This window comes from Hyperoodon ampullatus, assembly GCF_949752795.1.
Source record: "Hyperoodon ampullatus genome assembly, chromosome: 7".
NCBI lineage: Eukaryota > Metazoa > Chordata > Mammalia > Artiodactyla > Ziphiidae > Hyperoodon > Hyperoodon ampullatus.
The window spans coordinates 111172637-111198590 of NC_136920.1; the positions used below are offsets into that span (position 1 = coordinate 111172637).

A 25954-nucleotide genomic window follows, 5' to 3' on the forward strand; every position below is an offset into this window, starting at 1 on the left:
CAAAAGAGCTTTTTTGATTGAAAATATCTGATAACACAAAGGGTAATAATACACAGAAAAAGAAATCTAATAGTGAAGAAAACCTGTATACAAAAATGCACATTACTTCTATACTAAATGATTTGGAATTTTTTATCACTCTAAATTCCCCTTGACCCTAACCCCCCACCCCTACTAATTGTCTGTCATCTTCCTTTTCAGAAAAAAAACTTTCCACAGAGTACTCTAAAATTATACTGTGGTCACTGCCACAACTTCCATTTGTTCCTTAACTTACTGCTATTTGGCTTCTACCTCTACTGCTCCAATGTACTGCTTTTGCTAGCGACTAACTAATTGACCTAATTGCAGACCTAGACACTTCTTGACCACTATCTTTCCTGACTTTAATTCCCTTTATTTCCATATCATCATACATTTCTGGTTATTTTCTGACTTCTCTGGTTGTTTCTTCTCAGGGTCTTTTTTGAGCTCCTCTTTCTTTGCTTGGATATGCTGGAATTTTTGAGAGCTATGTCATCCTCTTCTTTGCTTATCTATCCATACTCTGTGTGTAATCTTATTTATACTGTCTGTGTGATCTTATCTGTATCTGTATGTGAGTGAAGGGTTAATAAAATCCATCCTCTGTGGGCCAATTCAACTTTGGGTTAATTTTCTAACTCTGTCCCCTGGATTACTAGCAGGACTTGAACTGTGTTTCAGGCACATTGACTATGTAAAAAATGACCCTTTATTGGTAAACTGTATCTGTACTGGGACAACTGTGAATAAATCATAGATACCTGATAGGAAGCTATAGCTTTAGGTTTCCCTGAGTGTGGTAATTCTTATAACTGGACATATGTCTTGCATGGAAGCTATTCATATAGAGCCATTACAAGAAATATGGGCTTCTGTTTGGAACATGGGATTTCTAACCCAGGTTGGCTGTCTGTGCATTGTGCTGTCATCATTTGTGGGAATAGGGGCACAGTAAAGATCAGCCCTTTGACTGTTTCGTGGCATGCCATGAGAAGTCCTCCTGTTGAAGAATGTTGCCTATCGACATGCAATGTTTTATGTCTTCTAATTGAGGCCAAACCTGGTCTATTGTAATCATGGGAGTTTGATTGTTTAGCTGAACCAAGACTCCCACTGGTGGGTATTGAACCATGGCTTTAACTTCATCCATTCATTGACAGCTATCATATCTATATTCATGGCCCAGACATCTTACAAATGAGAAATTGACTCCAGAATAGCCCATAAGTGTCTCAAACTCACAGTTTATCATCCTTCCAGTTACTCTCTCCCTTAAACCTCTTTGTACTGAATGGTCCTTATTTTGATAAATGGTTTCACTATCCATTAACTGACCAAACTCCATCTCCAGAGTCATCCTTAATTCCTCCCATTCACCTTTCAGTTCTTAAAAAGTTACCAAATCACACTGATTCTACCTCCTAAACAGGTGTTAAGAAGCCATTGTTTTCATTAAATAAAGTACCATTTTATCTGATTTTCCCACTTTTAGTCTTACCTTACTCTTTCTCATTCTGGCAATATTCCTAAAATGTAAATGTTATATGCTTTCTTCAAATATTTCAGCAATTGTTTTTAGGACAAACTCCTTAACAACGCTCTTCATGATTTAACTCATGGTTTCCTTTCTAAACAACCTAACTGACTACAATTTCTCACTGTACACACTAGTCAAAATGAATTACCTATGAATTTATGGTTACCAGAGGGAAGGGTGGGGTGGAGGCATAGACTTAAGATTGACAAGTATGCACTACTTTATTTAAAATAGATAACCAACAAGGACCTACTGTATAGAACAGGGAACACTGCTCAATATTCTGTAATAACCTAAATGGGAAAATAAATTGCAAAAGAATAGATACATGTATATGTATGACTGAATCACTTTGCTGTACACCTGAAACTAACACAACAATGTTAATCAACTATGCTCCAATATAAAATAAAATAAAATAAAATAAAATAAAACAAAATAAAAACAAAAAACCCCACAAAATGAACTACCTACTTTCAGCTCCCTTAATACAACATGTCCTTTCATACCTTCATTCCTTTTCACTATTTGTTCCCTCTTTCTGGAGTTCCCTCTTTCTGGAGTTCCCTCTCAATGTCTCTGATGAATATCTTTCTCATCTATTAAACTTCAGGTCAAGTTTATATCCTCTGAGAAGCTTACATTATGCCAGTGATGTATCTCTATTCAAAATATTTATTGAATATCTCCAACATGCATAGCACTGAGCTAAGCACCATAGGGAATATATGCATGTGTAAGATTTAGCCATTGTTCTCTACAATACTACAGTCTGGTTGGGGAGACATAAGTACACATAAAAATTGAGCAACATACACAATCAGGACTTTAAAATTTATTTCTATAGCCTTGACCTCTTGTTTCATCTTAGGTCAAACTGGTTTTATACATTTCTACTTGGATATTTACTCCCTAAACTCAGAAGGCTCAAATGAATTTTAATAATATATTGCCAAACCTGTACCTTTTCATTACATTCTTTTAAAGTCACCAAATTCCCTCAATTATCAAAGACTCAAAATTTCAGGTTCTTTTGATTTTTCTGTTTTTTTCGTTTTCATTATTCCACCATACACCAAAGTCATAATCTAGTCTTTCCATGAAATATCTTTTTCTTCTGTCTTTCTTTTCTATTTCACTACCATACCAGCCTTTTAACATAAGTCCTTTTAAACTTATGGCTGGATACCTCTTGATTTTCCTGCACTGTTCTGTCCATACTCCAGTTTTTTTTTTTTTTTTTTTTTTTTACTATCAAGGGACATTTTATTCTATATGAAACCTATCACATTACTCTTATTTTTTAAAAATTAATTTATTTTTTGTTGATCTATAATATTGTGTTAAATTCAGGTATATGGCACTTGATTCAGTATTTTTGCAGATTATGCTCCATTACAGGTTATTGTAAGATAATGGGCACAATTTCCTATGCTATACAGTATATTCTTGTTGTTTATCTATTTTATATATAGTAGTTTGTATCAGTTAATCTCATATCCCTAATTTGTCCTTCCCCACCTCCCCTCTGGCAACCGCAAGTTTGTTTCTCTATCTGTGTGTCTTTCTGTTTTGCATGTACATTCATATGTATTATTATTTAGATTCCACATATAAGTAATATCATACACTATTTGACTTTGTCTGCCTTATTTCATTAAGCATTGTATTCTCTAGGTCCATCCATGTTGCTGCAAATGGCAGAATTTCATTCTTTTTTATGGCTGAGTAATATTCCACCATATATATAAAACACATCTTCTTAATCCAGTCATCTGGGAACCTGGGATGCTTCCATGTCTTGGCTATTGTAAACTGTGGTGCTATGAATATTGGGGTGCATATATGTTTTTGAATTAGTGACTTCATTTTTTCCAGATATATACCCACGAGTGGAATTACTGGATCATACGGTAGTTCTATTTTTAGTTTTTTGAGGAATCTCCATACTGTTTCCCATAATGGCTGCACCAACTTACATTCCCACCAATAGTGTACTAGGGTTCCCTTTTCTCCACATCCTCTTCAATATTTATTATTTGTATACATTTTCATGATGGCCATTCTGACAGGTGTAAGGTGATACGTCATCGTGGTTTTGATTTGCATTTCTCTACTAAGTCGAAAGTGATGTTGAGCATCTTTTCATATGCCTGTTGGCCATCTGTATGTCTTCTTTGGAAAAACATCCATTCAGGTCTTCTGTCTGTTTTTTGATTGGGTTGCTTCTTTTTGCTGTATTGAGTTGAGTTGTATGAGCTGTTTATATATTTTGGCTATTAACCCCTTATCAGTCATATTATTTACAAATATTTTCTCCCATTCAGTAGGCTGTCTTTTTGCATTGTCTATGATTTCCTTTGTTGTGCAAAGGGTTTTATGTTTAATTAGATCCAATTTGTTTATTTTTGCTCTTATTTCCTTTGCTTTAGGAGACAGATCCAAAAAAATATTGCTATAATTTACGTCAAAGAGCGTTACCTTTACATTTTCTTCTAGGAGTTTTATGGTTCCCAGTCTAACATTTAGGTCTTTAATCCATTAATAGTTTATTTTTGCATACAGTGTTAGAGAATGTTTTAAGTTCATTCTTTTACATGTAGCTGTCCAGTTTTCCCTGGACTCTGTGTCTTTTCTCCATTGTATATTCTTCCCTCCTTTGTCATTGGTTAATTGACCATAAGTGTGTGGGTTTATTTCTGGGCTCTCTGTTCTGTTCCATTAATCTATGTGTCTGTTGTTGTGCCAATACCATGTTGTTTTGATTACTGTAGCTTTGTAGTATAGTCTGAAGTCTGGGAGGGTTATGCCTCTAGCTTTGTTCTTTTTACTCAGGATTGCTTTGGCAATTCAACATCTTTTGTGATTCTATATAAATTTTAGGATTATTTGTTCTAGTTCTATGAAAAATGTCATGGGTATTTTGATAGAGAGTGCATTAAATCTGTAGATTGCTTTGGGTAGTATGTCTATTTTAATATCACTCCCTCCAATCCAAGAGCATGGGATATCTTTCCATTTCTTTGGATCATCTTCAATTTCCTTTATCAGTGTTTTATAGTTTTCAGAGTACAGGTCTCTCACCTCCTTGGTTAAGTTTATTCCTAAATATTTTATTTTTTTATGTGATTATAAAACAGAATTATTTACTTTCTCTTTCTGATATTTCATTACTAGTGTATAGAAAGATAACAGATTTCTGTATATTATTCTTGTATCCTGCAACCTTTCTGAATTCATTATTTCTAATAGTTCTTGGGTGGAGACTTTAGTGTTCTCTATAGAGAGTGTCATGTCATCTGCAAATAGTGACAGTTTTACCTCTTTGTCTTCAAATCTGCATATCTTTTATTACTTTTTCTTGTCTGATTGCTGTGGTTAGGACTTCCAATACTATGTTAAACAGAAGCAGCAAAAGTGGACATTCTTGTCTTGTTCCTAATTTTAAAGGAAAACTTTCATTTTTCACAATTGAGTATGATTTGGCTGTGGGTTTGTCATAAATGACCTTTATTATGTTGAGATATGTTCCCTCTATACACATTTTGATGAGAGTTTTTATCATAAATATTGAATTTTGTTAAATACTTTTTCTGTATCTATTGAGACAATTGTAATTTTTATCTTTCCTTTTGTTAATGTGGTGGATCCTTGTGATTGATTTGTGTATGTGAACTACTCTTGTAACCCTGGAATAAATCCAACTTGATCATGATATATGATCTTTTCAATGTATTGTTGGATTCAGCTTGTGAATATTTTGTTGAAGATTTCTGCATCTATATTCATCAAAAATACTGGCCTGTAATTTAAATTTTTTGTAGTGTCTTTGCCTGGTTTTGGTATCACAGTAAGGGTGGCCTTGTAGAATAAATCTGGAGTGTTCCATCCTCTTAAAGTTTTTGGAATAGTTTGATTACAACAGGTATTAGTTCTTCTTTATACATTTGATAGAATTCCCTGTGAAGCTGTCCCGTCCTGGAATTTTGTTTGCTGGGAGTTTTTTTTTTTTTAATTGCAACTTTTATTTCACATCTAGTGACTGGTCTGTTCAAATTGTCTGTTTCTTCTTGACTCAGTTTTGCTAAGCTGTACGTTTCTAGAAATTTGTCCATTTCTTCTAGGTTGTCCAGTTTGTTGGCATAAAACTGATCATAGGATTCTCTTATGGTTTTTTTTTAACATCTTTATTGGAGTATAATTGCTTAACAATGGTGTGTTAGTTTCTGCTTTATAACAAAGTGAATCAGTTATACCTATACATATGTTCCCATATCTCTTCCCTCTTGCATCTCCCTCCCTCCCACCCTCCCTATCCCACCCCTTTATGTGGTCACAAAGCACCGAGCTGATCTCCCTGTGCTATGCGGCTGCTTCCCACTAACTATATATTTTACGTTTGGTAGTGTATATATGTCCATGCCACTCTCTTTGTCACAGCTTACCCTTCACCCTCCCCATATGCTCAAGTCCATTCTCTAGTAGGTCTGTGTCTTTATTCCCATCTGGCCCTTAGGTTCTTCATGGCCTTTTTTTTTCTTTCTTAGATTCCGTATATATGTTTTAGCATATGGTATTTGTTTTTCTCTTGCTGACTTACTTCACTCTGTATGACAGACTCTAAATCCATCCACCTCACTACAAATAACTCCATTTTGTTTCTTTTTATGCTGAGTAATATTCCATTGCATATATGTGCCACATCTTCTTTATCCATTCATAGGTTGATGGACACTTAGGTTGCTTCCATGTCCTGGCTATTGTAAATAGAGCTGCAATGAACATTTTGGTACATGACTCTTTTTGAATTATGGTTTTCTCAGGGTATATGCCCAGTAGTGGGATTGCTGGGTCGTATGGTAGTTCTATTTTTAGTTTTCTAAGGAACCTCCATACTGTTCTCCATAGTGGCTGTATCAATTTACATTCCCACCAACAATGCAAGAGGGTTCCCGTTTCTGCACACCAGCTCCAGTATTTATTGTTTGTAGATTTTTTGATGATGGCCATTCAGACCGGTGTGAGATGATATCTCATTGTAGTTTTGATTTGCATTTCTCTAATGATTAATGATGTTGAGCATTCTTTCATGTGTTTGTTGGCAATCTGTATATCTTCTTTGGTGAAATGTCTATTTCGGTCTTCTGCCCATCTTTGGATAGGGTTGTTTGTTTTTTTGATATTGAGCTGCATGAGCTGCTTGTAAATTTTGGAGATTAATCCTTTGTCTGTTGCTTCATTTGCAAATATTTTCTCCCATTCTGAGGGTTGTCTTTTCGTCTTGTTTATGGTTTCCTTTGCTGTGAAAAAGCTTTTAAGTTTCATTAAGTCCCATTTGTTTATTTTTGTTTTTATTTCCATTTCCCTAGGAGGTGGGTCAAAAAGGATCTTGCTGTGATTTATGTCATAGAGTGTTCTACTTATATTTTCCTCTAAGAGTTTGATAGTGTCTGGCCTTACATTTTGGTCTTTAATCCATTTTGAGTTTATTTTTGTGTATGGTGTTAGGGAGTGTTCTAATTTCATACTTTTACATGTACCTATACAGATTTCCCAGCACCACTTGTTGAAGAGGCTGTGTTTTCTCCACTGTACATTCTTGCCTCCTTTATCAAAGATAAGGTGACCATATGTGCGTGGGTTTATCTCTGGGCTTTCTATCCTGTTCCATTGATCTATATTTCCATTTTTGTGCCAGTACCATACTGTCTTGATTACTGTAGCTTTGTAGTATAGTCTGAAGTCAGGGAGCCTGATTCCTCCAGCTCCATTTTTCGTTCTCAAGATTGCTTTGGCCATTCGGGGTCTTTTGTGTTTCCATACAGAATGCAAAATGTTTTGTTCTAGTTCTGTGAAAAATGCCACTGGTAGCTTGATAGGGATTGCATTATATCTGTAGATTGCTTTGGGTAGTAGAGTCATTTTCACAATGTTGTTTCTTCCAATCCAAGAACATGGTATATCTCTCCATCTATTTGTATCATCTTTAATTTCTTTCATCAGTGTCTTATAATTTCCTGCATACAGGTCTTTTGTCTCCTTAGGTAGGTTTATTCCTGGATATTTTATTCTTTTTGTTGCAATGGTAAATAGGAGTGTTTTCTTAATTTCACTTTCAGATTTTTCATCATTAGTGTATAGGAGTGCAAGAGATTTCTGGGCATTAATTTTGTATCCTGCTACTTTACCAAATTCATTGATTAGCTCTAGTAGTTTTCTGTTAGCATCTTTAGGATTCTCTATGTATAATATCATGTCATCTGCAAACAGTGACAGCTTTACTTCTTCTTTTCCAGTTTGGATTCCTTTTATTTCTTTTTCTTCTGTGATTGCTGTGGCTAAAACTTCCAAAACTATGATGAATATTAGTGGTAAAAGTGGGCAACCTTGTCTTGTTCCTGATCTTAGTGGAAATGGTTTCAGTTTTTAACCATTGAGGACTATGTTGGCTGTGCGTTTGTCATATATGGCCTTTATTATGTTGAGGAAAGTTCCCTCTATCCCTACTTTCTACAGGGTTTTTATCATAAATGAATTTTGTCAAAAGCTTTCTCTGAATTGATTGAGAAATCATATGGCTTTTCTCCTTCAATTTGTTAATATGGTGTATCACGTTGACTGATTTGCGTATATTGAAGAATCCTTGCATTCCTGGAATAAACCCAACTTGATCATGGTGTATGATCATTTTAATGTGCTGTTGGATTCTGTTTGCTATTATTTTGTTGAGGATTTTTGCATCTATGTTCATCAGTGATATTGGCATGTAGTTTTCTTTCTTTGTGACATCATTGTCTGGCTTTGGTATCATGGTGATGGTGGCTTCATAGATGAGTTTGGGAGTGTTCCCTCTGCTATATTTTGGAAGAGTTTGTGAAGGATAGGTCTTAGCTGTTCTGTAAACGTTTGATAGAATTCACCTGTGAAGCCATCTGATTCTGGGCTTTTGTTTGTTGGAAGATTTTTAATCACAGTCTCAATTTCAGTGCTTGTCATTGGTGTCTTCATATTTTCTATTTCTTCCTGGTTCAGTGATGGAAGGTTGTGTATTTCTAAGAATTTGTCCATTTCTTCCAGGTTGTCCATTTTATTGGGATAGAGGTGCTTGTGGTAATCTCTCATGATCCTTTGTATTTCTACAGTGTCAGTTGTTACTTCTCCTTTTTTATTTCTAATTGCATTGATTTGAGTCTTCTCCCTTTTTTTTGATGAGTCTGGCTAATGGTTTATCAATTTTGTTTATCTTCTCAAAGAACCAGCTTTTATTTTTATTATTGATCTTTGGTATCGTTTCCTTCATTTCTTTTCCATTTATTTCTGATCTGATCTTTATGATTTCTTTCCTTCTGCTAACTTTGGGGTTTTTTTGTTCTTCTTTCTCTAATTGCTTAGGTTCAAGGTTAGGTTGTTTATTTGAGACGTTTCCTGTTTCTTAAGGTAGGATTGTATTGCTCTAAACTTCCGTCTTAGAACTGCTTTTGCTGCATACCATAGGTTTTGGGTCATCATGTCTCCATTGTCATTTGTTTCTAGGTATTTTTTGATTTCCTCTTTGATTTCTTCAGTGATCTCTTGGTTATTAAGTAGTGTATTGTTGAGCCTCCATATGTTTGTATTTTTTACAGATCTTTTCATGTAATTTATATCTAGTCTCATAGCGCTGTGGTCCGAAAATATATTTGATATGATTTCAATTTTCTTAAATTTACCAAGGCTTGATTTGTGACCCAAGATATGATCTATCCTGGAGAATGTTCCATGAGCACTTGAGGAGAATGTGTATTCTGTTGTTTTTGGATGGAATGTCCTATAAATATCAATTATGTCCACCTTGTTTAATGTATCATTTAAAGCTTGTTTCCTTATTTATTTTCATTTTGGATGATCTGTCCATTGGTGAAAGTGGGGTGTTAAAGTCCCCCAGTATGATTGTTTGACTGTCTATTTCCCCTTTTATGGCTGTTAGCATTTGCCTTAAGTATTGAGGTGCTCCTATGTTGGGTTCATAAATATTCACAATTGTTATATTTCCTTCTTGGATCAATCCCTTGATCATTATGTAGTGTCCTTCTTTGTCTCTTGTAATAGTCTTTATTTTAAAGTCTATTTTGTCTGATATGAGAATTGTTACTCCAGCTTTCTTTTGATTTCCATTTGCATGGAATATCTTTTTCCATCCCCTCACTTTCAGTCTTTATGTGACCCTAGGTCTGAAGTGGGTCTCTTGTAGACAGCATATATACAGGTTTTGTTTTTGTATCCATTCAGCGAGAATGTGTCTTTTGGTGGGAGCATTTAATCCATTTACATTTAAGGTAATTATTGATATGTATGTTCCCATTCCCATTTGCTTAATTGCTTTGGGTTTGTTATTGTAGATCTTTTCCTTCTCTTGTGTTTCCTGCCTAGAGAAGTTCCTTTAGCATTTGTTGTAAAGCTGGTTTCATGGTGCTGTACCCTCTCAGCTTATGCTTGTCTGTAAAGATTTTAATTTCTCCATCAAATCTGAATGAGATCCTTGCTGGGTAGAGTAATCTTGGTTGTAGGTTTTTGTCCTTCATCACTTTAATTATGTCCTGCCACTCCCTTCTGGCTTGCAGATTTTCTGCTGAAAGATCAGCTGTTAACCTTATGGGGATTCCCTTGTGTGTTATTTGTTGTGTTTCCCTTGCTGCTTTTAATATGTTTTTTTTTTTGTATTTAATTTTTGACAGTTTGATTAATATATGTGTTGGCGTGTTTCTCCTTGGATTTATCCTGTATGGGACACTCTATGCTTCCTGGACTTGATTAACTATTTCCTTTCCCATATTAGGGAAGTTTTCCACTATAATCTCTTTAAATATTTTCTCAGTCCCTTTCTTTTTCTCTTCTTCTTCTGGTACCCCTATAATTCGAATGTTGGTGCATTTAATGTTGTCCCAGAGGTCTCTGAGACTCTCCTCAGTTCTTTTCATTCTTTTTTCTTTTTTCTGCTCTTCAGTAGTTATTTCCACTGTTTTATCTTCCAGGTCACTTATCCATTCTTCTGCCTCAGTTATTCTGCTATGGATCCCTTCTAGAGAATTTTAAATTTAATTTATTGTGTTGTTCATCATTGTTTTCTCTTTAGTTCTTCTAGAAACTAGAAAGATCTAGGCTTAAGATATTTGAAGCCAAAACAATGGATGAGATCAGCTGTGGAGATTATATGCTATGACAACAGAACTAGGTTAGAACACTAAAGAACAGTAACATTTAAGGAAGTGAAAAAAAGAGAAGCCTACAGATAGGAACAGAATGGTTGATACAGGACTACGTAGTGAGAGAAGGTAGATCTAAGGAAGTACAGACTTTCACTGTAGCTTTTTAAAGATACCCAGGAAAGGTTCTCAGTGAGGAAAAATCCATTTCTACCATAAAGTTCCTCCTCTTATCTAAATTTATATCATTACAACTCAAAATTTTTTTTCTCTCAGTAAAACCAATATCAATATTTTTAAATGGTTTTTATGATAATTCTCATAGAAAATTACTAACATAGGCAGCATTGTAATACCAAAGACAACAAATTAAAATTCCTACTTACTCTTGAAGCAGCTTATATTGTACTCTACCTCAATTCAATGTGTGAAATTTAAATAGTAAACTCTAAAACAGAGGTAAGGAGTAACTGATGAAAAGGCCTACAGACTCAGGAACTAGAGAACTATTTAATTATTATATATTAGTAATTACACATGATAATCATAAATTACTTACCTCCAGTCTATTATTGGTCTGTGGGAAGAGGGAAGGTTTACCTCTGATTTTAAGTTGGATTTCTGAATTTGTTTGAGGGCCTCTTCTAATGGAGGAACTGGTTTTTGAAAAACTAAGGGGATAATAAAGGTCAAATAGTACAGAATCATTTTCTCTTCAACACTCTCTTTATATATAATTTAATTGGTCAATGATAAAATACTACCTTAAAATTTTTGTAAAAAATTTTTTAGAACAGTGTAAATATTTTAAATTTAGACACCCAATTCCCCAATAAGAAACAGTTACCTCAAAATTATCATCGCCAATTTTAAGAATATTTATTTGGAAAAATGAAACATTGAGAAATGTCCAGCCTTTTTAGTCTGGCATGCAAACTCCATGATATCTGATTTCATAGTTCCATAAACTTCTGTCAAAATTTACAAATATTCTTATGAAGAAAAGGGGAAGATATAAAAACACCATTTAACATTTATTGAGCATTTACTGTTAAAGACCTTATTTTTAAGCACTGTATAAGTATTAACTAATTTAATTCTTACTAAGGCCTTTGAGGCAGATGCTATTTGAATCTCCGTTTTGCATCTGAGGAAACTGAAGCATAGAGAAGCTAAGCAACTTGTTCAAGGTCATACATTATATGGACACTCACCCACACACCACTCTGCACAACCTCTGATCCAACCCTAGCTCCCATAAGTATCCACTTTCCCAAGAATTTCCATTGTGCACTTTGGTACACACCTTCTTGTTTCAGTTGAAACATAGCTTCTTTTTAAAGGATATTGCTTTTCCTTCAGCCCTCTTATGGGGAGGCACAAATAACTAAAAATAACTCAAGGTCTGAAGGTAGAGTAGGTGACTTTCTAGCTCTCCAGTTACACTACCGAACTGTTTCCTCCTTTCTCCTTTAAAAAACCCATGTCCTCAGACTTTTCCACTATTATAATGTTTGTTATTTACCTTAAAATGTTTAAGCAAAACCAGTATATTTTTATGAATGGGTTAGTTCAAACTTGAACTGTAGAGTCAAGGGGTGATTGCATAAAATACTAGTGAAAAATGCACAGTTACAAGATGGTTTGCTGGATATTCTAATCATAAAGGGCCAATCCTCTTGAGGCAGAAACTATCAAGCTTTAGATTTTGATTATTTTTCTAATTAGCATAATCAATGTCCCAAATGGTTGCTTATTGGTAAAACTAATGGCCAGTTGCACAGCCTGATGAATGTTAAAAATGGACTTTCTTTGTTGAAATTGGAGATATTTAAGACAAGTGGTCTTTCCTAAAATATTTTAATCACTCTCTACCCTTGCATGAACAGAGAATAAGCATCTAGGGAGGTCTATACCCTATACCTTTACAGATGGTATTGAGGTTTGATCTCTGATTAGTTTTGGCTCCAGCTGTTAAACAGGAAGATTTCTGATGGTCCAATACCAGAAGGCACATAAATTTTGTCTCTGGAACGTGACTGTGTAAGTCTGAGTGGACCTTTCACAGAAAGTGTAGTCATCAGAGCACATAAAAGGACAGAGAACTGGGACTTTATTGAGCTTAGCAAACAAGTAGTACCAATTGTTTTGTGTCTGCTTTGCTAAAAAATGTTTAGTTGTGCTAGACTATAGTCTGAGACTTCGCTTTTATTAACACTCACCACTTATTGTCTATCAAATAGAACTTAAAAACTACCTTTAAAACTAAGGTAGTTTTACAAACAGTTTACAAACACCCATTACTCTTTCTTGTTGCTGCTGTCTAATGACCTTCTAGTCACTACCTCATACTCACTGATGAAAATTTAAGCTTACATTTTTTGAGTATTTATGGTGTATTCGGGCTTTATTATTTCATTTAAACCACTAGGCTCCTCCTTCCAGTTCTTTTGCTCTAATATTCTAACTCCAACAATTCTCTGACTCCAACAATTTTCTGATCTCATTGGAACTCCCAATCCCTTTTTCGAAGCAAGGGGAAGCATCAGCTATCAGGTACATCGGGTGAACCTTTGGTTTAACTCTCATAATTTGGGAATAAACTAAACCAGTAGACAATTAAATAAACAGTTATTTATCATAGCTTTGTTGTTCTTCACTCATGGCATTACATTTTCTTAAAATTTTAATTTTGTACAGGTAATATATTCATGTTCAGAAATCAAAAAAATAAAATACACATTTGGAAGTCTTGCTCTTATTGGTCATTTGTGTATTCTATCACTGTTTATGTGAATACAAACATACATAAGTATATATTCTATTTTAAAAAGTTGAAGTATAGTTTACAATACTATATTAGTTTCAGGTGTACAACACAGATATTCAATATTTTTATAGACTATACTCCATTTAACATTATTAAAAAAGAATGGCTATATTTCCCTGTGCTGTACAGTATATCCTTGCTTCTTGTCTATTTTATACATAGTAGTTTGTGTCTTTTAACCCAGCAGTCCCCAACCTTTTTGGCACCAGGGACTGGTTTCGTGGAAGACAATTTTTCCACAGACAGGGGTGGGGGGTATGGTTCAGGCAGTAATGAGAGTGATGGGGAGCGATGGGGAGCGATGGGGAGCGGCAGATGAAGCTTCGCTCGCTTGCCCACTGCTCACCTCCTGCTGTGCGGCCCTGTTCCTAACAGGCTGCAGACCAGTAGTGGTCTACGGTCCGGGGGTTGGGGACCCCTGTTTTAACACATACCCCTATTTGTCCCACCTTTTTCACCCTCCACACTGGTAACCACTAGTTTGTTCTTTGTATCTGTAAGGTTATTTCTGTTTTTAAATATACATTCATTTTTTAGATTTTGCATATAAGTGATAACAGAGCTTGTCTTTCTCTGACTTATTTCAATAAGGATAATACTCTATAGGTCCATCCACATTGTTGCAAATAGCAGAATTTCATTCTTTTTTGTGGCTAATATTCCATTGTACATATTTCCCCTAATTCAGTTAGAATTCTTATTACTATTGCTTTGAATTCTTTATCTGGTAAATTATTTCTGTTTCATTATTTGTTTTTTTCTCTTGCTCTTTCAATGGAGACCAATTCTTCTGTCTTCTCATTTTGCTTAACAGTCTCTGTCTCTATGAAATTAGGTGAAATAGCTACCTATTGCTGTCTTGAAGGGGTGTCCTTATGTGGGAGCATCTCTATACAGCCTGTGTGTCCAGTGGTTTTGGTGGGAGGCCTGGATTTGACATGAACACAAGTCATGTCTTTCCTCAGGGTGTGCTGGCAGCTATCACTTTGGGAGGATGTGGGGCTGGAGAAGGAGGGGTTAGGGCCAGAGCCAGGAGTGAGCTGGGGCTTCCTCTCTGCTCAGGGACTGTCACCACCTTATTGGGACCAGGGTCAGGTCCCAAGTTGCTGGAGCAGAAGCCCTAAGGATTGAGTCTGAGCTAGCTCTGTTCCATTCAAGTGTGAGCTTCCCTCTCCCAGCACCAGCACTCTTGCCCCTGACGTGAGCAGTGCTGGAACAAGAGGGGCCAGTGTGAGCTCTTCGTGTGTGACCAGGTGCAGGCTGCAACAGTTTGGCCACATACAGAGTTTGGGCTGCTTCTGATGTGCTGCCTGTGCAAGAGTCCATAATGGCTGCCCTCCCCCAAAGGATACCACTTTGGTTCTGAATTGCCTCTGTGTCTCATGGCTGAGCTATTTCTTTGGTTGTGGCAGCCCTAGTTCCAGTGTGGACCTGTGACATGAAGTAAGCAGGGACTGAGCATTCACTTGGCTCAGGCTGCGGTGTGCTCCAGAGCAGTTTCAGGAAACCAGTCAGCCACCTGCGCAGTTTCAATCTGCCTCTCTGCCCTCTTTTGGGAGTAAGCAAGTGTGCGCGTACTCCTCCCAAGCTTGACTACAGGTTTCCCACAGCCCTCCTGTTAGTCCCACCAGTCCTCCAGCCAGCCTAGGGGCTCATCTTCCCTGTGTTGGAGCCCAGGACTGGGGCGCCCAATATGTGGCTGGAACAGAATCACTCACTCCCCAGGGAGGATTTCTGCCTGTGTAATCTCCCTTTTCCTCTGAGTACCCTTCCTGGGGCACAGGTCCCAACCTGATCGCTTCTCTTTCTTTCCTACCCTATTCCATGTGGATCTTTCTTTCAGCCTTGGTTGCACAGGAGTCTTTCTACCAGTTTCCAGTGAGAACTGTTTCACATGTAGATGTATTTTTGATGTGTTTGTTGGGGGAGGTGAATTCTATGTCCTCCTACTCCACCATCTTGTTCTCCTCCCTTAATATATATTCTAATTTCCCTCTTGTCTTACACAGAAGGTAGAATATTATGTATACTGATATGAATCTATACAATTTGGGGGGCTTCATTAAGAAAAAATACTGCAAAACTACTAATATAAAATTAGATGTCGAGGCCATGACAGTGAAACTTAAACCTTATTGGCTTTATGGTAAATCTATCTCTGCTGGAGATTGTTCTGTAAAAGTCCATAAAGAATTTCCCAGTTTTTTAATAGCTGCATTATATTCCATTGAGTGAATGTGTATGTCATTTGTTTTTACTAAAACTCCTCACTTTCTGTACATAGGCCCTTGGGTAGTCAGCACCCTCTCTGGGGCAAATGATACTCATGAGTGGTGAGTACTCTGAGGCATTTAATAAAACTGACCACATCCGCTTTCTTAAAACTACCTTTCCTTTGCCTCTTTGTTTGCTTTTGTTTCCCATCCTGCTTTCTTTTTTTTTTTTTTTTTTTTTTTTGCGGTACGTGGGCCTCTCACTGTTGTGGCCTCTCCCGTTGCGGAGCACAGGATCCGGATGTGCAGGCTCAGCAGCCATGGCTCACGGGCCCAGCCGCTCCGCGGCATGTGGGATCTTCCTGGACCGGGGCACGAACCCGTGTCCCCTGCATCGGCAGGCGGACTTCCAACCACTGCACCACCAGGGAAGCCCCCATCCTGCTTTCTTGATAACTACTTTTCAAAATCCATTTTTAGTTTTCATTTCTCTACTTATAATAAATGCTAGTGTGCACTAAGGTTCTATTTTAGGCCCTATCTTCAATCTGCATCTATATCCAATATTTACCTTACCTTTCCACATGGCTTCCTTTACCAACTATATATCTATTCATCAGTGACTCTTAAATATAATTTCTATTCCATATCTTTTTCTTAAGTTTCAGATACATATTTCTAGTTGTTGATTTGATTTCTCTATTTGCATGAGTCATGGGAAGCTCAAAATCAATGCATTTAAAACTTAATAAATAATCTTTCATATCTCTAACCTGATTCTTCTTCTTTACTTGCAACCTTGATTAATATCATCATTCACCAAAATAATTAATTCATTAACTAAGTCCTTATTGAGTGCTAAAAATTTGTGAGGTTCTGAGCTAGTTCCTAGGGGCACTGTTCTCCTAGTCTTTCTTCCAGCCATCTTGATAAATTAGTAACTGAATCTATTGGTTATATCTCTTGAATATATTACCTCCTGTATCTATATCCAGTGCAGTGCTTTAATTTAGCAGCTTAACACTTCTTGCCACAAATACTGAAATAGTCTACTACTAGTCTACCTACTTTAATATGTCTCTACTTCAATACACCTTCCATGTTGTATGGATAATTATCTTTCTAACAAATCTAATTTTAGCACAGACTCTTAGTTTCCTACCTAATATCCATTTTCCCTTTGTTCCTTGGTAACACACACTATATTTTAGGGGTGGCAATATAGCCACATTAAAAAAAGCTATATTTTCCAGTCTCCCTTGCAGATGGAGTTGCCAATTAGATATAAGCAGATAGATGGGGGCTTCTAGGAAAACAATTTAAAGGGATCTCAGAGGTATACCCTTCTGTCCTTTCCATTTCTTCCTTCTTCCCGTCTACAACACTGACATGATGTCTGGAGCTTCAGCCGCTACCATATGACCATGAAGGTAAAGCTATGTAAATCACATACTGAGGGTAGCTGAGCTGAGAGACAGAAGGAGTCTCTGTTCCCAGTGACTTTGCATAATCATCAAACCAGCTCCTTACTGCCGAACTGAGGACTTCACATTACACTAGAGAAAAATAAACCGTTATGGTGTTTAAGATATTATTATTTTTAGCAGTGTTACTAGTTGCCCTTACTTTCAGTAAGATCTCTTACTGACCCAGTTAACTGACTTCTTTCCAGTTAAAAAACTTTAAGTGGACTGCATATTGGATAAAGATAAAATTCGTAGCATGGCATACAAATTTCTTAGAGAATTGTTCCAACTCATTTTTCTAGCCTTATATCCATTTTTTCCCCATCTTATGCTTTGGATACACTTTGTATTTGCAATATATAATTCACTTGCAAAAGCTGTTCCTTATGTCTGGGATGTTTTTAAATTGTCTCTTTGCTTGGAAAAATGCTTATTCTTCAAGATTCAAATTTTTCCAGGGATGATATCCCTCATATCCCTGCATAAGTTTAGTGTTCCTTCCTCCGTGCTCTCATATACTTTATACATCCTGCTACCATAGCAATTATATTTATTGACATTAATTGTTTATATTACTCTCATCTCCAAAATAAACTGTGAGGTCTTTAATGGTAGAGTACAATTAGATTTCTCTGCATCTCAGCATCTCAGCTTAGCCCAGGGCTGTGTACAATGCAGCACAACATATGTTTGCTGAATACATAAAAGTTCTGCTTCTCCTTTATTTTTTTTTTGAAGATTTGACATTTTGTTTCTAATTCTGTGTTACTATTTAAGGCATAAAAAATGTAGATGTGATATTGAAGAATCAAACATAATCATTTAAAAATTCTGAATTGGTTTCAGTCTTAGATTGTTGGATTATGTCACTCTGTACTTTTGTTTTATTTTGCCAGTCTCTCAAATATGAATTTGAGCAAAAATGTGGACAAAATGCCAAAATGAATCTGTCATTAATTTACGAAACCTAACGACTTCCCTGCCAGTCCAGTGGTTAAGACTCCATGCTTCCACTGCAGGGGGCACGGGCTCAATCTCTGGTCAGAGAATGAAGATTCCACATGCCGTGTGGTGCAGCCAAAAAAAAAAAAAAGAAGGATATGTATGTATGTGTGTGTATATATATATATATATATATATATATATATAAATTTACTAAACCTAAATGCTAAATTTTCTTTTTATGTTAAACTATTTATTAAATCAGTTTTAAAAAGATAAAGCACTGTAAGCCAGTATTAAGTAGAATCAAACTTGTGTGCTTTCCAAATTTACAAATAGAGCCAACAAAATATTAATTCTCCAAATTAAACCTATATCAAATTGCAATTTTTCATTTGGTTAAAGTCCTATTATTCCAAAGGCATAGTAATCTTTTTAGTCTGAATTTCCACTTTGTTTCTTAATTTATTTTATTGTCTACTCAAGCTGAATGTGATTATAACTTTCATTTTTTGTTGCTATATTGTTCTAGAAATTAAGGCACCTGTTCTCTTCTGCTGTGAAAGAGGAATATGGGCATGCTGGAATTTTTCAGTAACTTCTTCAAACTTTTTTTTTCGTTGTTGAAGTATTTGTTCTCTGATTTTGTGTTCTCTTTCTTCTTGTTGTTTTCGTTTCTCTTCAAAAGCTCTGTATTTAAAACACGAGGTAGACAACAGAATTGACAATAAGTTTATAAAATCACAACACAGAAAATAGTTCCAAAACAATGCATTTATTATACAAGAGTGTTTTCATATTTCAAAAGTTTAATTACTTAGAAACAACAAGTTTTAAATAAAAAAAGGCCCTTTGCTAAGAATTTAAATACCTTTGCAAATAGTAATTTCAGAACCTTATTTAGGTCTTTTGCAACTAAGAGAAGGCCTTTAATGAAGCTCTTTCTAATTTTGGGCAGGCCTGCACACACGTCCCACTTCCACTTCCCAAGCCCTGCTGTGGAAAAAGTCTTTTCTAAAAAGCTACACTATTTTCTATAATGTGAAGAACTAACTCATTGGTAAAAGAATCAGTCTTGCAAATTATGGAGTAACCAGGAAAATATTGTATAGTTCTATTTTTCTTTTAGCCAAAAGTTCAAAATTGGCAGTCATGTTGAGTCTGAACTGTGCTAAAAATCCGGACAATTTACATAAAAATCTTGATTCTTGACTTCTCTTGAAAATATGAGAGATTTGGCAACCCTGGACTCTTATTCACACATGGTTGTAAATACCTGCCGATAATTCTTACCATCTCTATTTTTCTTAACTTTCCTGTTTCATTTATTTCTGATTGTCCCTAGGCATTTGAGTTTATATTCAAAGAATTAATTTCAAAGAATTAATTATGTTCATAAGAATGTGTGTGTTTGAGTGATTCAATAATTATCTTCTGGATAATGAGAAAAATGAAGAAGCAAGTCTACAACTCACTGGTAGAGAAACCTCCAAGTACCTCTTTGGAATACATGAGGTTGGGAGGTGGTTGGTAAGAACTCTTTAAATTTTTCAGTGCCATAGGTTACTATTAACCATCCTTCCAAAGACCTCCACTGGCTGGAGCATTATTCTAGTTTAATAACTCAGATTTTAAGAACTATAATTCTGGGCAGTAGGGCCGTAGATCTTCAAGTGGTTCAATCTCTGTGGTAGGTATGAGGTAGTGGTGTGGTGCCACAGGTGGGAGAGGATATTTTTACTTCTCAAAACAATCTCCTTCAAGAATTCCCCCAGAATCCATCAGTGGGTACTTGAACCGGCCCTGCTGTCCCAGGAGCGCACGGAAACCTTTCACTACTAGGGAATCTACCAGTGGCTTCCAGGACCAGCCAGCTGTCCTGGGAGTGTGTGGATAACCCCTCCCACTAGGAAATTTGATAGTGGGTGCCAGGACTTTCCCTGGTGTCCCAGGAGGGTTCAGATAGCTCCCTGCACTAGGAAATTCACCCAGAGGAGGGGCTGAAACCACAGCTGAGCCCCAGGGGCTATGTGACTAAGAAAGAAGAGCTGAAATCTCTCCTCGTGGCTGCACAAACTGTGGACTTACACCTCGGTTGACAGCTTCCTAAATTCAGTGTCTACAAAACATCTGAAAGGACAAGTGCTCTTGCATCTGGGACGGGTCTGGCTTTACCAGCTGTGGGCTCTGTGGGCATGTACATGTGGGAGTAGGGCCAGACCGGAGTTTGAGCTGCCTCCATAGTTCTCACAGTGGGTCCAGGTGCATGATTACTGCAGTACTGGGACCTAACCTCAGTAGACCTGCGGTGGTGACTGGTTGAAAAGAATGTCCGAGAGTTACCAGGGCCAATTGCCAGCATAACCACAGTTAAGGTGGGACTAAGAGCAGTGCCAACAACAGATACTTTGTGACCCCACACAATGGGTGAAAGGGACACAAGAGAGCACATACACAGGTGAACATCTCTAAACGAGGAAAACTCAGTGGCTTCTCTCCTAGTGGGAATGCTCCAATTCTGTCTACCTTGCACCACAGATCAGAATCACAGTGAAGAAACAGATCTGGGGGCCTCTACTCCAACGACTAGGGAGCAGACTCCACCCCTGACAGGGCAGTGACAACGACAGAGCAAAGGGGAGACCCTGCTCAATACCTAGGGCAGGCTCTGATCACCACAACACAAATCAAAGCCCCTATCAAAGGGATAACAGCACAAAGCCTCTGGACCAACCTCTCCCAAAGGGGGCAGACACCAGAAACAAGAGGAACTACAATACTGAAGCCTGCAGAAAGGAGACCATAAACACATAAGTTAGGCAAAATGAAATGACAGAAAAATAAGTTACAGATGAAGGAGCAAGGTAAAAATCCATAAGACCAAATAAATGAAGAGGAAATAAGTAATCTACCTGAAAAAGGATTCAGAGTAATGATAGTAAAGATGATCCAAGATCTCAGAAACAGAATGGAGGCATGGATAAAGAAGATACAAGAAGAGCTTAACAAAGAACTAGAAGAACTAAAGAACAAAAAAACAGAGATGAACAAGACGATAAATGATATAAAAAATACACTAGAAAGAATCAAGAGCAGAATAACTGAGGCAGAAGAATGGATTAGTGAGCTGGAAGACAAAATGGTGGAAATCTCTGCCATGGAACAGAATAAAGAAAAATTCTTTATTCTGTTCTCAGAGACCTCTGGAGCAATATTGAATGCTGTCTCAGAGACCTCTGGGACAATATTAAATGTACCAACTTTCCAATTATAGGGGTCCAGAAGAAGAAGAAAAAGAGAAAGGGCCTGAGAAAATATTTGAAGAGATCATGGTCAAAATCTTTCCTAACATGGGAAAGGAAAAAGTCACCCAAGTCCAGGAAGTGCAGAGAGTCCCATACAGGATAAACCCAAGGAGAAACATGCCGGGACACATATTAATCAAACTAACAAAAATTAAATACAAAGAAAAATATTAAACGCAACAAGGAAAAGTAAAAATAAAATACAAGGGACTCTCCATAAGGTTTTCAGCTGATTTTTCAGCAAAACCTCTGCAGGCCAGAAGGGAGTGGCAGGATATATTTAAAGTGATGAAAGGCAAAACCTAAATCCAAGAATACTCTAACCAGCAAGGCTGTCATTCAGATCTGACAGAGAAATCAAAAGCTTTACAGACAAGCAAAAGCTAAGCAAATTCAGCACCACCAAACCAGCTTGACAACAATTGCTAAAGGAACTTCTCTAGGCAAGAAACACAAGAGAAGAGAACAAAAGTGGAAGGGAAGAAAAAAGACCTACAAAACCAAACCCAAGTTTTAAGATGGCAGAGTAGAAGGGCATGCACTCACCTCCTCTTGCGAGAGCACCAAAATCACAACTAACTGATGAACTACCATTGACAAGAAGATGCTGGAACCCACGAAAAAAGATACCCCACATCCAAAGACAAAGGAGAGGCCACAATAAGATGGTAGGAGGGGTGCAATCATGATAAAATCAAATCCCATACCCGCCAGTTGGGTGACCCACAAACTGGAGAACAATTATACCACAGAAGTTCTCCCACTGGAGTGAAGGTTCTGATCTCCATGTCAGGCTCCCCAGCCTGGGGATCTGGCAATGGGACTAGGAATCTCCAGGGAATCTGACTTTGAAGGCCAGTGGGATTTGATTGCAGGACATCTACAGGACTGGGGGAAACAGAGACTCCATTCTTGGAGGGCACACACAAAGTCTTGGATGCACCAGGACACAGGGGAAAGGAGCAGGGACCCCATAGGAGACTGAACCAAACTTACCTGCTAGTGTTGGAGGGTCTCCTGCAGAGGCAGGGGCTGGCTGTGGCTCACTGTGGGGACAAGGGCAATGCCAGCAGCAGTTTGGGAAGTACCCATCCCATTGGAATGAGCCCTCCCGGAGGCCGCCATTAGCCCCAACATACAGCCTATAGGCTCTAGGCTTGGATTCCCTCAGGCCAAACAACAGGGAGGGAACACACCACCAGCAGACAAGTGGATTAAAGTTTTACTGAGCCCTAGCCCACCAGAGCAAGACCCAGTTCTACCCACCACCAGTCCCTCCCACCAGGAAGCTTTCACAAGCCTCTTAGATAGCCTCATCCACCAGAGGGCAGGAACAGAAGCAACAAGAATACAGTGCTGCAGCCTGCAGAATGAAAACCACAATCTCAGAAAATTAGACAAAAGGAAAAGGCAGAGGATTATGCCCCAGATGAAGGAACAAGATAAAACCCCAGAAAAACAACTAAATGAAGTGGAGATAGGCAACCTTCCAGAAAAAGAATTCAGAAAAAAGATACTGAAGATGATCCAGGATCTCAGAAAAAGAATGGAAGTAAAGATTGAGAAGATGCAAAAAGATGCAGAAAATGCAAAAAATGGTGGAAATCACTGCCATGGAACAGAATAAAGAAAAAAGAATGAAAAGAAATGAAGATAGCCTAAGAGACCTCTGGGACAACATTAAACACACAAACATTTGCATTATAGGAGTCCCAGAAGGAGAAGAGAGAGAGAAAGGATGCGAGAAAATATTTGAAAAGACAACAGCTGAAAACTTCCCTAACGTGGGATAGGAAACAGTCAACCAAGACCAGGAAGTGCAGAGACTCCCAGGCAGGATAAACCCAAGGAGGAACATGCTGAGACACATAGTAAGCAAATTGAAAAAAAAATTAAAGACAAAAAAAATATTAAAAGCAACAAGAGAAAAAGGACAAATAACATACAAGGGAACTCCCATAAAGTTATCAGATGATTTCTCAGCAGAAATTCTGCAAGCCAGAAGGGAGTTGCACAATAATTTAAAGTGATGAAAGGGAAGAACCTAAAACCAAGAACACTGTATCCATCAAAGCTCTCATTCAGATTTGATGGAGAAATCAAAAGCATTACAGACAAGCAAAAGCTAAGAGAATTCAGTCCCACCAGACCAGCTTTGCAACAAATGCTATAGGCACTCCTCTAGGTGGGAAGGAGACTAGCAGCTAAAAAAAAAAATTAAAAAAAACCCCTTGTACTTATATAGACTGTATATCAAAACCTCATGGAAACAGCAAACTGAAAAACTACAATAGATACACACACACAAAAGAAAAAGCAACCCAAACACAACACTAAAAATGGTCATCAAACCACAAGAGAAGATAACAAAGAGGAAGGGAAGAAAAGGTACATAAAAAAACAAACCCAAAACAATTAAGAAAATGGCAATAGAAATACACATATCAATAATTACCTTAAATGTAAATGGATTAAATGAGTCAACCAAAAGACAAAGACTGCCTGAGTGTATACAAAAACAAGACCCGTATATATGCTGTCTACAAGAGACCCACTTCAGACCTAGGAACACATACAGACTGAAAGTGAGAGGGTGGAAGATGGTATTCCATGCAAATGGAAATCAAAAGAAAGCTGGAGGAACAATACTCATATCAGACAAAATAGACTTTAAAATAAAGATTGTTATAAGAGACAAGGAAGGACACTACATAATGATTGAGGGATCAATCCAAGAAGAAGATATAACAATTGTAAATACATATGCATCCAACATAGGAGCACCTCAGTATGTAAGGCAAAAGCTAACAGCCATAAAAGGGGAAATTGACAGTAACACAGTAATAGTGGGGGACTTTAACACCCCACTTACACCAAAGGACAGGTCATCCAGACAGAAAATTAATAAGGAAACACAAGCCTTAAATGACACATTAGACCAGATAGACTTAATTGATATTTATATGACATTCCATCTGAAAGCAGCAGAGTACATTTTCTTCTCAAGTGCACATGGAACATCCTCCAGGATAGATCACATCTTGGGTCACAAATAAAGCCTTGGTACATTTAAGAAAACTGAAAATTTGTTTTTTAAACATCTTTTTTGGAGTATAATTGCTCACAGTGTTTTGTTAGCTTTTGCTGTATAACTGTGAATCAGGTATATGCATACGTATATCCCCATTTATCCACCCTCTTGTGTCTCCCTCCCACCCTCCTTATCCCACCCCTCTAGGTTGTTGCCAAGCACCAAGGTGATCTCCCTTTGCTATGCAGCTGCTTCCCACTAGCTATCTATCTCCTTATCCCACCCCTCTGTGTTGTCGCCAAGCACTGAAGCGATCTCCCTGTGCTATGCAGCTGCTTCCCACTAGCTATCAATTTTACATTTGGTAGTATATATGTGTCAATGTTACTCTCTCAGTTTGTCCAACTTACACTTCCCCCTCCCTGTGTCATATCAAACATCTTTTCTGAACACAATACTATGATATTAGAAATCAATTACAGAAAATAAACTGTACAAAACACAAACAAATGGAGGCTAAACAATGTGTTAATAAATAAACAATGGATCACTGGAGAAATCAAAGAGAATATAAAAAAATACCAAGAAACAAATGACAATGAAAACACAACAACCCAAAGAGTATGGGATGCAGCAAAAGCAGTTCCAAGAGGGAAGTTTCTTGCAATACAGCCTACCTCAAGAAACAAAAAAAATCTCAAATAAACAACCTAATCTTACACCTGAAGCAACTAGAGAAAGAGGAACAAACAAAACCCAAAGTTAGTAGAAGGAAAGAAATCTTAAAGATCAGACTATAAATAAATGAAATAGAAACAAAGAAAACAATAGCAAAGATCAATGAAACTAAAAGATGGTTCTTTGAGAAGGTAAACAAAACTGATAAACCTTTAGCCAGAAACATGAAGGAAAAAAGGGAGAGGACTCAAATCAATAAAATTAGAAAAGAAAAAGGAGAAGTTACAACTGATACCACAGAAATATAAAGGATCATAAGAGCAACTATATGCCAAAAAGAAAAAAAAAAAAAAAGGACAACCTGGAAGAAATGGAAAAATTCTTAACCTTCCAAGACTGAACCAGAAAGAAATAGAAAATATAAACAGACCAATCACAAGCACTGAAATTGAAACTGTGATTAAAAATCTTCCAACAAACAAAAGCCCAGGACCAGAGGGCTTCACAGGTGAATTCTATCAAGCATTTAGAGAAGAGCTAACAACTATCCTTCTCAAACTCTTCCAAAATATAGCAGAGGGAGGAACATTCCCAAACTCATTCTACAATGGCACCATCACCCTGACACCAAATCCAATCAAAGACATAACCAAAAAAAAAAAAAGAAAATTACAGGCAAATATCACTGATGAACATAGATGCAAAAATCCTCAACAAAATACTAGCAAACAGAATCCAACAACACA

General features: G+C 37.1%; 1 protein-coding gene across 1 annotated transcript in view; it reads right to left on the reverse strand.

Annotated features, from left to right (window-relative positions):
• Nucleotides 1-25954, reverse strand: part of CEP126 (centrosomal protein 126) — a gene marked incomplete at both ends in the record, with an annotated part of 101227 nt that overhangs the window by 23489 nt on the left and 51784 nt on the right. Inside the window, 2 exon segments of the mRNA XM_079707861.1 lie at nt 11303-11414; nt 18739-18884. Coding sequence (XP_079563987.1) covers nt 11303-11414; nt 18739-18884 — 258 coding nt within the window.